This window comes from Phascolarctos cinereus, unplaced genomic scaffold (assembly GCF_003287225.1).
Source record: "Phascolarctos cinereus isolate Bilbo 61053 unplaced genomic scaffold, phaCin_HiC Scaffold_9;HRSCAF=440, whole genome shotgun sequence".
In the NCBI taxonomy this organism is placed as follows: Eukaryota; Metazoa; Chordata; class Mammalia; order Diprotodontia; family Phascolarctidae; genus Phascolarctos; species Phascolarctos cinereus.
The window spans coordinates 114,830,131-114,843,608 of NW_027556402.1; the positions used below are offsets into that span (position 1 = coordinate 114,830,131).

A 13,478-nucleotide genomic window follows, 5' to 3' on the forward strand; every position below is an offset into this window, starting at 1 on the left:
GACTAGCAGAGGAGCACCAGACCCTGTGGTTGATAAGGGGGTCAGAAGCTCCCACATATAACCTGCTGGTTCCCCACGGAGGAGCAACGTCACAGTAAATTATCTCTGCACCTTGATGAGCAGTGCTCCGGCAAGGAGAGATGAGAACCTGAGCATAAAGGACAGTTCTAATAGAAGGAATGATAGACACACTCACCTCAGTGAATCCCACTGGTCCCTTTGTCAGGCTGCTGTCTGGGGTTACTGCTAAATCGAATTCATGTTTAAGTTAGCAGCCGTGATAGCTGCCTGCTGAACTGTAGCATCGGTGCTATAGGAAAAGGATTTCACATTTCAGTTTTGATAATTCCGCTCTCTAGTTTTGCAACATGTTAATTGCTTGGGGAGCAGCTAGAGAGATTGAACTGAACGTTGCCACGTATTTTATCAGCAGCGAAAGGCACTGGATTGTGCAAGACTGTTGGGTTGGTGGGTGGGACACTGTGACGGGGAACACAGGCTCATGAGGGTAGATGCCACCTACAGCATCCAACCCCATGCGTGCTCTGCAACAGGCTGGGAAGCATCTGGTATCCTCACTGAGTGTTATCATGTTCTCAGTGCAGATCATCATTGAGGAGGCCCGCATCTGTACCCAGAGACCCCAGCAACGCTAATCTGGAAATCCTGGGCACTTTCACTTGGTCTGTGAAACTTGGAAACTTAAAGAAATAGAAATACATCCCTGAGACGGTTGGCCATGGAAATCAAGGAGGAAAAAACAGCAGAGGAAGGGCAGCATTTTCTTCAAACAGCCCAGGCAAATGATCTGCGAGAACTCCAGTTCACAAGTAAGTATATTGACTGGCCTCACTATTGCTTTTGCTATTGAAATGACTGAATTCAGACAAAAGCAGAGACAGAGAATCAATGAATCCTATTATATAGTTAGTTTTTTCTTATATTCTTTTATTATTAGTTTAATGACCAATTAATGAATTGTTTATCCTGTGACCAACTGTATAGATGTAAGACTTTGTTTTTCTCATACTCTAGTGGAAAAAAATGGACACCCCCATTTATACAATTAAGGTGGAATGCAGGGTACTGTACTTGGAACTTTTGAATTAACTACCTGCTTTCATGTATGGTGAGAACTAAAGTGGTATAACGAGTAGAGGGAAATACTAGGACCATAACAAAAAGAAACAAGCAACCAAAAACCACCACTACTACCAAAACCCCATGTATAGGATATAGGTCCTTTTTCTTATGACTCACATAATATTCACAATCCCTCCTTATAATCTTCAAACTCTCCTTTCATCTTTCCTCATGCTAAAATTGCCTACCCAAGCAGTTGGATGATCCCTAGTTAGGTGGGGCATGGTCACATAATAAAGTTTTGTTTGCCTGCACAGACAGCAAAGAGGAAAAGAAAGAAAGGAAACAACTTCAAACTGGTACATAATTTCTTTTTTATTCTGTCTCTTGGTTAGCACTTATTCAGTCTCTTTCAAAATGTCATTGCTTTTAACTTGGCAATTATTTTTATTTGTTTTCTTTTAAGAAGTTTGTTCATGCCCTTTGTTTTTATATCAGACTCATTTCCCCTATGACTATCCCCTCTAATTGAATACATCCTTATAATGGAGAAAAACATTCATGTAGACCTGACAGAGACCTAGACTCTCCAACAGGGAGAGGTATTCCTTCATCAGGTTTCTGAAAATCAGATTGGTCATTAGAATGCATAGGAGTTCTACTGCTCTCCAGAACCCATACTGCCAAGTAATAGCTCCACCTGCAGTGAATAAGTATCCCTGTCCTCCGGCAGTCCCTTCCACATTGACTCTTTCAATAAAATTCAGGTTGGTTTTAATTTGTTTTTCACTTCTAAGGATTTAAAGCAAAGGTTTACATGATTTCTTAGAGTTTACAAATCTTCCACTAAAAAAAAAAAACTGTGCCTATCCACTGGCCACTTAGCAATTTAAAATATTGTTGATAAAATTTATTTTTAGATAGACAAATCTAAACAACTACCCATGCAAGTCACTCACAAGTTATAGTTCCAAAAAGAGTAAATGGAAACTAGAACTGTAACTAGAGCTTTCACTGACTTTCACAGGTTATTGGTAGTCTTTACCCCCCACTCTGCAACCACAAGCAGCCAAGATGAGTGCTTGACAAGAATGATTAAAGTAGGAAGACACCAAATAGCACATTAACTTGGTCCGGTCTTTGCCTCACTCACGCTGTGGTCATGCCCTAACGTGACTTCCTCCATGCCTTTACCCCATCCTACCTTCAGGAAGGTAGCCTCCTACAGAGGATGGTGTCAAAGGTTCTTTGCTCTCTCATACTGAATTTCTCTTTTGAGACCAAGATTGTTGTTGTTCTTGTCCTTCCTTCTTTAAGAGGACTGTGACATCAGGGAGGTGATGCCGTGACGTGCAAGTGAATTGGATTTAAGTGAGAGGGTGCATTTTCTGATGCTTAGCCCAGGCACATTTGGTGCCACCTACCCTGCAGTGGAGTAGGTGGACAAAATTGCTGGTCAGGGCTCTGAACAATATAACCTAAAACAGAACTGTGAAACACAGGCCAGCGTGGTCCTTGATACTCCCTAGTGTGCCAGAACCAGATTAAAAATAACTTGGAAATATTTACCAAAATAAATTAAAAATGTAATAAAACATAGATGATGTTAATTTGTGATTTTCTAAATCAATAATTTGGGTTCCTAATATATTGTTTAGTGATTCCATTTCTATTTCAGTTTTAACACTACTGGCCTAAAAAAGTATTTATAATAGATAGTTTGTGCCACCCTGGCTTTTCACAACTTAATATTTGTTCAAAGAAAGTAAAGCTGTCTGCTTTCACTTTAACATATTAGTACCAATGCTCTCCATTGTATTTGACCTGAGTTTTGCTGCTGATTAACGTTGTCTACATTACATAGCTGCAGGCAGTGTGTACATTATTATTTTAGTTCTGTTTCCTTCAAGGTTTTCTTCTTTTTAAAAATCTAAAGTCAATTAATTTAAAAGTATCTGAAACACAACAGTATCTGAACCTTTAGACTGCACCTGGAGCCCAGCATAAAGCACCACAGAGCTATAAATAGGCCTGCCAGGCTTAGAGGTTTGGCCCAGCTTACCATCTGAGCCCTAGAATTGTTCTCTTTATTATACAAGTAATTAGTATATTTTGGAGAACAGAGTGTTTCTCTCATGCTTAAGATACCAGGGTCTTGAGTTACACTCTTTGAGTATGAATTGTATTATTCTTAAAAAAAAATCCTGAAGATTTCTATTGCTTTATCATTTGGCACTGACAAATGGATGTCCAAATATTCAGTTTACATCAGCCATAGGTCTTTGGATTCATTTTTGTGAATAGAGTTGTCAGGGCTTAAAGCAGAGTTAATAGAGACATTATAATAAGCTTTGGAAAAATTCTGATGATTTGAGTTCACACAAAGCACCTTGTATTGGCATTGCTAGTTTGTCCATGTTTATATTGGAATTTTACTAAAAAATGGTAACACCATGACACGTTTTAACTCCTTTAAATAGCAAATCGGATTTGTTGTTGTTAACAATATAGAAATGTTTCTGACTATATCTGGTCACATTGTTTTTCCTCCATGAAGTTAAAAGAAAATGGATCATTAGAAACCAATCTGATGGATAAGTTCATTTATCCACATCAGTGTTTGTTTCTTTAAAGGAATAGTAACTGACCATATAGATTATAGAATTGTGGGATCATAAGATTTAGTGCAACTGTCACGTTTTACAGATGAAGAAACTAAGGCACAGAATAAGTGACTTGCCAAGGTCACATCACACAAGTGATGTGTAATTGAGGAAGGATTTGAATACAGAGCTTTAGAGTCCAGATTGAATGCTTTAACTTGTTCTTCATTCCCTATTACTATCATGACTGTCCAGGAACCATCACGTTAGATCTTTAGGGATCTTTGAAGCCAGGCATCTAGTTCAACCTCTGATTTTACAGATAAATAAACTGAGGCCCAGAGGAATTAAATGAGTTGCCCCAGGTCACACTAGCCTCAGGAAGGAGGTGAAGCCTGAATTTAAACTCAGCTTCTCTGACTCCAGTTCCAGCAATATTTCCATGACACTATGTACTCATTCCCTTTACCCATGAGTCACCCAATATTTTTAGTCTCTTCCCATAATGAATACTCAGTTTCCTACCCTCCCCCTAAATAATCTATGCAATCTAATCAATAAAAATTCAACCCCATCTGAGAAGTAAATAGTGTCTTGTAATAATGCTTTGGTTATCTGGAAAACAGTTCAAAACAAACAAAAAACCTTCCAAGGTGACTGGAAAAATCCCTTTATATGGAAAGGCATCTAGATGGCACAGGAGATAAAGTGCTAAACATGGGGACAGAAAGATCTGAGTTCAAGTCCAACAGAAAATACTCACCAGTGGTGTGACATTGGGAGAGTCACTTAACTGCTGCCTGCCTCAGTTTCCCCATCTGCAGAATGGGAATAATAATTGTGAAAATAAAATGGGAAATTTATGAAGCACTTTTTAAACCTTAAATTAATACATAAAGACTAGCTATTGCTATCGGAGAAGTTTATCAGCAAAAAAAGGTCAGCCATAATGTCATGACATTCTTTGGCTACCACTGATAAAGGTGATCATCTACAAAGATATAAAGGAACTATTACTGGTATAGGGAGTATTGATAAAACAGCAATTCCTTGATGGGTCAGTTACATTATCAGTTCTCTGTAGAAATTTCAGACATTGCTGGAAGAAGTGGCCAGTCCAATTTTCCGTGACTTGATGTGTCTGTCAAGTGGAAAAGTAGGCATTGGCAGGTCTGGGTTGCTAGATCTTTGCAGAATAAATACATTGGACTCATTTGTTCCTAAAAGATTATCGTTGCCAGTGTGTGGGTTTACTTTACATCTTGTAGACAAATGAAAATGAGGTAGAGGGAGTGTGATATAAGGAGTAGAGACCTGGGCTTGGAGTTAGGGAGACTTGGATTGGAATCTTGCTTCAGACTAGCTGTGTGACCCTGGGAAAGTCCCTCAGTCTGTATTTGTCTCAGTCTCCTCATCTCTTCAAAGGGGGTAATAATAGCACCTTCCATACAGGGCTAGTATGAAGATCAAATAAGATATTTATACAAGTATTTTGTAAACCTTAAAGGACTATATAAATGTCATTACTACTACTTACCACCACCACTACTACCACTACCACCACCACCGCCACTACTACTACATAATTCTTTGAGTTAAAGTAGACACAAAATGAGGAATTATATCTTTTTGATGAACTTATTAACATCTTTTATTTGTAGGTATTCAGAAGAGTGCAAATGAGCCTAAGTTGGAATTCAGCCTTGGTAAGCAACTTTATTTTGATTTTTATTTCTAATTATATCCAAAATGTCAAGAACTTCTAATACTTTGAACACAATTCATTTGTAGTAGATGGGACTATCTCACTCATTGTATCTATCACTGTATTGGGGCATTAATGCATAAGGTTCTTTAGTCCTTGGGCTGGAGGAAGGGCTAGTGTTTTGTTCACAGAGAAAAATGTCCTGATCCCTTTCTCTCCCACTTCCCCTCTTCCTTCTAGACCTTGAATCTGAGACTGAGTAGTATTTTGCATGATGTAATATTGGCTATAGAATTTCAGCGGGGGTCCTGGCTAGAATCTGGCAGGGATTCTACTGGTAGGTCATAGGCGTTTTTCAATTCAGTTCAATTTAATAAACATTTATTGTGTCAGGCACTGTACTAAGTATTGGGGATACATAAAGAAAAAGAGACAGTTTCTTCCCTCAAAGAGTTTAAAATCTGATGGGGAAAGACATGCACAAAAGGCAGGTGAAAAGCTGGGGTTGGGGGAGGAAAGCAAGGGGTGCCTTTTTTGGAGGAGTGGGAGCCAGGTAGAGCTATGGATGGAAGTTTCTTCATTTTTGTCCTTTAAGTTTCAAAGGAATGTAAGTACAGCTTAGTTATCCACATTTACAGCTTAGCAATTATCCATTGAAACTAGGTACATGTATGTCTCAAGTGAAGAATCCAGGCAGGGCTTAAGTTGAGGCTTGTCTTCTCTCCATGCTACTGAAAGTAAACAACAACAACAACAAAACTAATGAGGGAGATTTGCTAATGTAATAGTCTTCTACTAGGTTTCAGTCAAACACTTTCAAAAAGATTTTTTTCCTTTGGTCCTCATAACAGCCCCTTGAGGCAAATAGTGCTCTGCATCTGGAGTCAGGAAGACCTGAGTTCAAATCCAGCCTCAGATACTTACCAGCTATGTGACCTTGGGCAAGTCATTTAACCTGTCTGCCTCAGTTTCTTCATCATAATATTGCATTATTATTCCCATAAAACTTTACTCTATGGGAATAATTATAGCACCTACCTCCCAGGGTTGTGAGGATCAAATGGAATAATATTTTTAAAGTGCTTTACAAACTTTGCAAATTAGAAAACTGAGATTATGAGAAGTTTTTCCCTCTTCATATCAGTACTTGTAACTGGAAATTCATTTAAGTTTCAAGAACAGTTAAGTTTCACAGAGCCACTGGCCTAGAAATATCATTGCCTGATTGATATGCAGTGATTGCTGAGGAAATTGGCCTTGGCATCTTTAGGGATTTCTGCTTTTGAACCCAGAAGATATCTTCATTTGGTATGGTGTTCTTTCCGTATCAAAAACTTCAGATTCTTAACTCTCGCTATTTCTTAGAAAGCTAAGCAAACACCCAAATGAGATGACCACTCCTATCTTTGAAATCTGCCATATAATTCATACCTAATTATATCTATAATAATTTGTATTATTATATAATATACACATATTTTATTTATCATAAAGATTCATAATGCTGACATTTCAATTTTCCCAATGCTATGGGGTATGATGAAGGGAAAAAAAATTGAAGGTTTTTAGGCCATGACATTTTTATACTTAAAGCTTTAAATTTTTTTAAAAATACATTAAAATTGCTATATACTTGGCAAAGTATTTAAATCTTTTAAGAATTTATTAAGAGCCTACTATATTCAAAGGCACTCTGCTAGATCCTCAGGAAACAAATTAAAAAGAAAAGGCGGTTCCTGACCTCAAAAGCTTACATTCTACTTAGAATGATTTGAATACTTCTGTGACCTTGGTCAGAAAGACCACGGATTGATCTGGAAGTCAGAAGATGGGGTTCTGGTACCCGCTTGGCTGCTAACTTGCTTTGTGACATTGGACAGATTACTTTTCTGACCCTCAGTTTCCTCATTTATAAAATGAGGGGAATAGGACTGGATTACCTCAAAGATCCCTAGTACTCTAATTCCAAGGATTTCTAAATCATAAAAAAGTCCCATGGCACACATGAATAAATATGCATTTCACTTTGTGTTGACTATTCTTCAACTCCTACTGCATTTCATGTGATCAGACCCTTTCAAATGATTAGACATCGCAAAAATGATTCTGTTAATGCATATATCACATTCTTTATTTCAGTGGCTGAGGTTACTGATAGTCAATTGAGCAATCTAATTATCTAAGTATGTCTTGATTGCCCAAGATAAGTATAAATTGAAAAATGAGCACCTCATTCCTATTGTTATCTATGAATTTAGCACCTAGATGTATTTAAATTAAATTATTTACCCTATGTAGCACAATACCTGTGCTTCCTGATTCCATTTTTCTTTTTAAATTATTTATCATAAACCATATTGAACATTAATACAATAACTTCAACTTGCTTTGCTATAATGTTTACAATTAAGTAAATGAAATATATCCTGTATATTCCATAAAATGTCATCACATATATTTCACCTTTTGTAAGTCTTCATCAAGATTATTTTTCTGTTCATTCCCATGCAATTTCCATCTTAATGTAGTTGTTAGAATATACTCTGTTCTTAGAAAGAACAACCAGCACAAAATAATCAAAATATGAATGTTGCCAAATTACTAAGAACAAGAATAGTTCACCCATTTTTTTCCCCAAGGAAGAAATATGAGAGGACCTTTACCCTACTCCTTTGTCCTCAGTAGGGCAACATTGGATGTATTTTGAGACTTTTTGATGTAATGATCAGTTTTGTTGATTGATTTATCTTCCTTTTTTAAAAAATATAATTTGTTGTCTGAGATGGATCTTTGGGAGAGGTAAGGGTGTGATACAAGGAGAAATGTTGGTGATGCAGAAACAAATGATTAGGAAAATTTATTATTTTTTTTTAAAGAATACACTCATTCCTTTGGTTTGATAAGGTTTTATTCAAGCTCTGAGTTTGTTCACAGAAGTCCCTTCCCCCCATATTTCCTTATATTCCTCACACTTGCCGGTCTTAATTGCATTACACTATTACTTCCTGATTTCATTCACTGAAGTCTTTTGGGTTTGCTGATAGCGCTTTCATTTTCCCACTGCAAGAAATAATTAAAAAGCACAAAATAATCCAGATTTTGTTTGTGGATGAATATAATTGCACACCATCCACAGTTCAGGGAAGCTGTCACTTAAGAAGGGTACCCATATTCTTTAAGGTTGTACAGGGTTCTATCTGGAAAAATGTGATGGAGAAGTGCTGTCTGCAGAAGGCTGAAGCTGACTGAGAAATTCACTTCTAACCATCAGTTGCTCTATTTCAAGAGTGTTTTACCCCATACATGTTGTTCTATGTTACTTTAAGGCATTTAGAGACATAGCTTAATAGGTACAGTGATGATCTTTGATTCTAGAAGTCCTGAGTTCATATATTTCCTTAGATACTTACCAATTGTGTGCTTCTAGGCAAGTCACTAAACCCTCTCCATCCTTCAGTTTCCTCATCAACAAAATGGGGGACAATAACATGTCACAGATTTGTTGAGAAGATCAAATGAGATAATATGTGGAAAACACTTTACAAATCTTAAAAATTCTATATAAATGTTATTGATACCACCACCAACAACACTACTACTACTACTAGTATTACTACTACTACTGTTGTCTTTGGAATTAATAGAGCTTCTTTGAGGAGGTATTCAGTGGTTCTTTTGTGCTTGCTATCTATGATTTGACTTAAAATTTGTTCCCCCCAAATATTTATGATTTATATAAGTAGCAGCCTTATTTTATGCTCACACTAAAAGGACATATATAACGTATATATTGCTTAATATTTAATGTTAGTTCACTTGTTTTTGTACTCTCTCCATGGAGCACCACCCTTCTCTCCCTAAATAGATGACTTTCAATCCAATCCAATGAATCAGCAAGCATTTTACAATACCTATTACATGCCAGGTAATGTAGTAGACACTGGGAATACAAACACACAGGCAAAAATCAGTCATTGCCTTCAAGGAACTTAGATTAAAGGAGCATTTATTGAGCACCTACAATGTAGCAGGCACTGTGTGAGTTGTTATGGCTAAAGTCTGATCATTTTTTGGCAAACCTGATGATGAAGCTCTTCAAACTCAGCCTAGTTTTTGAATGACAGAGATACAGTCCATTCCTGGGCCTGTGCTCAAAGTCTCTTCAGTTTGTTAGGATATTGCCAAAGTTTGTGTTTCACTGGCTTAGCCTTTGAGAGCCCAGGGTCACCTCCATGCCAGAATGAGGCCTCAGAACAGGACGGGATGCTTGCATCTTAGTAAATCCTGATTGATTAATTTATTGATTTGGGAGGGTAGTTAAATCACTTTATCCATGGTTATTCTAAAGCATTGGGGCTTTAAGAAAAGATTTGGTGTTGTTCAGTCTGACTCTTTCTTATGCCATTTAGGATTTTCTTGGCAAAGGTACTGGAGTGGTTTAACATTTCCTTCTCCAGATTATTTTACAGATGAGGAAACTGAGGCAAACAGGAGTAAGTGACTTGCCCAGGGTCACACAGTTATAAGTGTCTGAAGCCAGATTTGAACTCAGGAGGATGAGTCTTCTGGCTCCAGGCCTGGCACTCTATCTACTGCACCACCTAGCTGCCCCTTAAAAAAAAGAGTGTTGAGTTTTCTCCATTGGACAGATGAGGAAACTGAGTCTCAGAAAAGTCCAGCACCTTCACCAAGACCACAGAGAGTAAGAAACAGAGCTATGACTGGAACTCAGGTCTCTAGTCTAACATTCTTCCTATCACATCAGGCTGCCTTATGAAGGCTTGAAGTTTAGAATTCGATTAAGTGAACTTATGCTGAGCAAGGTATGTTAGTATATTAAATTTGCTTATACCAACATAATGGTTAGTTTTGGGCAGCTAGGCGGTACAGTAGATAGAATATCGGGCATTGTTATCACTAGCTGTGTGACCTCAGGCAAGTCACTTAACCACTGTTTGCCTCAGTATCTTCATCTGTAAAATGGATAGCAATAGCACCTACCTTACATATTTGTGAGGATCTAATGAGATAATATTATAAAGTGTTTAGCATAGTGTCTGGCACATCGTAGGCATTATTACAATTTTTAGCTATTATTATTGTTGTTTGGTATTAGTTTGTTATGTACAAGAGGCAGTTAATTATTGAGCTAGTATTTATTGAACACATGCTATATGAACTGAACATCACACGATTTGCAGGTCAAAATATTTCATGGAATTGGCATGTGTCTATCCATACATCATTATCATCATCATTGTCAAAAATAAGAATAATAGTCATTCCCAAATAAATGGTATCTGTATAGCAGGTAATATGAGATACATTAGACATAAATCATATTACTCTTCCACAACCAACCTTTGTTGTTCAATTTCCCCATTGCCATCAAGCACCGGATACCCATTATCAGCTAGATGCTAACTACCACATCCCTCCCTCTGCTCGAGGTATTCCAGAACTCTTTGAACCTACTATCATCCTGGTGTAGGGGCCCATCTGCCCTGCCCTTATTCCTCAGAGTCCTTGAGGTCTTCCCATCCACCCTGCTCCTTTCTCTGCCAAAGATACTGATTGTTGGCTTTTCCATCTACCATGAACTGAAAATGAACATGAACATGAGCCCTCCTCTATGTGTTGTCGCCTCCAATTAAAACACGAGCTCCTTGAGATCAGGGCCTGTCTTGATTTTTTAAATTTATCCTCAGCACTTAGCATAGGGCTTTATATGAAGTAAAAGTTTAAAAAAACTTTTTTTCTATTCCATCAAATAGGAATTTCTCTGGCATTTACAGGTTTTCACTAGTTGGTCCTTTCTTACTTTTATAGTCTCCTTAGGCATTATTCCCTTCTGTGCACTCTGTGGTCCAACAATACTGGTTTACTTGCTGTTCTGCACCTATGACACACCATTTCCCATCTCCATACCTTTGCCTTGGCTGTCTTCAATGCCTGGAATGCTCTTGATCCTCACCTCTGTTTCTTGGAATCCCTAGTTTCTTTTAATATTCAATTCAAGAACCAAATTCTATAGGAAGTCTTTCCTGATTGCTTCCTAGCTGCTAGAGCCCTCTCCCCCCTGCCCAAGACTAGCAAGTTTTGGTTAATTTTCAAATCAGCAAGCATTTATTAAATGTTTGATCCATATTCAAACCAACAAGCACTTACTATGTTCTAGGCACTTTGCTAAACATGAAAAGACAAATACAAGCAGAAAGAAAAGTAGTCCCTGCTCTCAAGGAGCTTACATTCTAATAGGGGGAAGACAGTACATAAAAAGAACCTGAAAAGGATTTGTAGAGGAGAAGGTTCCTGCAAAAGAACATAAGTCTGGAGAGTAGTCGGGGAGAGGAAGGGAGATGAATATTGATATAGAACCTAATATGTTCCAGGCACTGGGTTAAGTGCTTTACAAATAATATTTCATTTGATTCTCACAACAACCCTGTAATACCCATTTTATAAGTTGAGGAAACTGAGGCAAACGGGTTAAGTGACTTACCCAGGGTCACATAGCTAATAGTGTCTGAGGCTGGATTTGGAAAGGAATTCAAACTACATAGGATATTATTTGAATTAAAATCTGATCAAGTGAGGGAGAAAGAAAATAGAATGAAGGAATAAAAGGGAAACTGAGTCTTATGTTAAAGAAATGTCATTTTGTGTCACGTGTCCCTGCCGATGTTGATTAAAGTCATTCTATCCCAGCTCATTTGTCCTTCTTTCTAAAGCATCTTATGGGAATAAATCCACAGATGCTTATTTCCACAAAGCTTGATTATAGACAAAAAGGGAAGAGATGCACCATTGGGACTCCTAAATAAGATTCTACATTTCCATGGCTTCCACCAGTCTGGGAAATGCACTTTCCTTTATTTACAATTAATGAAATCAGGAAACTCATGGAAAAGAATGTCCTGGCCAGTTGGGAGCTCATTTTCTCAGGTGATAGGATAAATATTAGTTCACAGTTTTCTACTTCTTATGTGTGTACACCTAAGGACATTGTGGTACAGTGTTGTCAAATTCTTTATAGCATTCAAGTGGATCTGTGAATTAATTTATCAATTGCTTTTTCCTATAATACCAACATCCTTGCCTTCCCATTGTATATGACTGCTACCCATGTCCTCTCATAAGTCTGCCAGACAGAGTCCACCTCATTTGCTAAAGGCCTACTTCCTCCATTTCTCTTGATATTGGAGCATGCCAGTGGAGAACTTTGACTCTTCATCTGTTATCCCTTACCTTCATCATGCGACTAGCATGTCTTTTCTTCCTTTCATACAATTCATTAATGACTTCTCTGACTGCTATTCTTTTTTGAAGTTCTTTACTAGTGATGCACTGAGCCTGCTCATATCCACTATGCACCTTTATATTTTCCTCTATGTGATTTTAATTTTGAATTCTTAGGAGAAGAATTGTATTCCATATTTTACCACCATACAACAACAGAATATTAGTTTTAAAAAGATAGGCCTTTGCTTTCATAGGAAGCTTGGGTTAATCAAAGGAGTTTTGCAATATCCCAAAGAAAATCTCCCCCACTTTCCTCTTCTTTTTTAACTCTGAGCCTAACTTGTTCTTCTGTACTGCCTGTTCCAGATATGTCCCTGCTATTGATGGTTAAGCTCTGTATTCCATCCAAATGCATGTTATAATCTGGGCAATGACATTTTAAATAACTTGGCCTTTTCTGTGTGGATGGAAAGGTTAAACTGCTTTGAGTAATTACAGATCTTTTCCAGAAGGCTCTGCAATGTTTTGGGGCTTGATAGAATAGGGACTTAACAGAAATAAAAGTGATTAAGAAGAGGTGTTAAGAATTCACAATAGAACGATACAAAAAGATCTTAACATTATTGATAACCATGATGGTGTGATCTAGAGCCTGACATCCCAGAGAATGAAGTCAAGTTAGGAAATCAACTTAGGAAGCATCACTAAAAATAAGGCTAGTGGAGATGACAAAATTACAGCTCAACTATTTAAAATTCTAAAAGGTAATACTGTTACAGTGCTGCATTCAATATGCCAGCAAATTTTGAAAATTCAACAGTAGCCACTAGATTGGAAAAGATCAG

At 37.5% G+C, this 13,478-nt stretch overlaps 1 protein-coding gene across 1 annotated transcript in view; it reads left to right on the forward strand.

Moving 5' to 3' along the window:
* INPP4B (inositol polyphosphate-4-phosphatase type II B) overlaps positions 1 to 13,478 on the forward strand; it is a 917,092-nt gene that overhangs the window by 430,271 nt on the left and 473,343 nt on the right. Inside the window, 2 exon segments of the mRNA XM_078148459.1 lie at positions 601 to 830; positions 5,348 to 5,392. Coding sequence (XP_078004585.1) covers positions 740 to 830; positions 5,348 to 5,392 — 136 coding nt within the window. The 5' untranslated portion in view covers positions 601 to 739.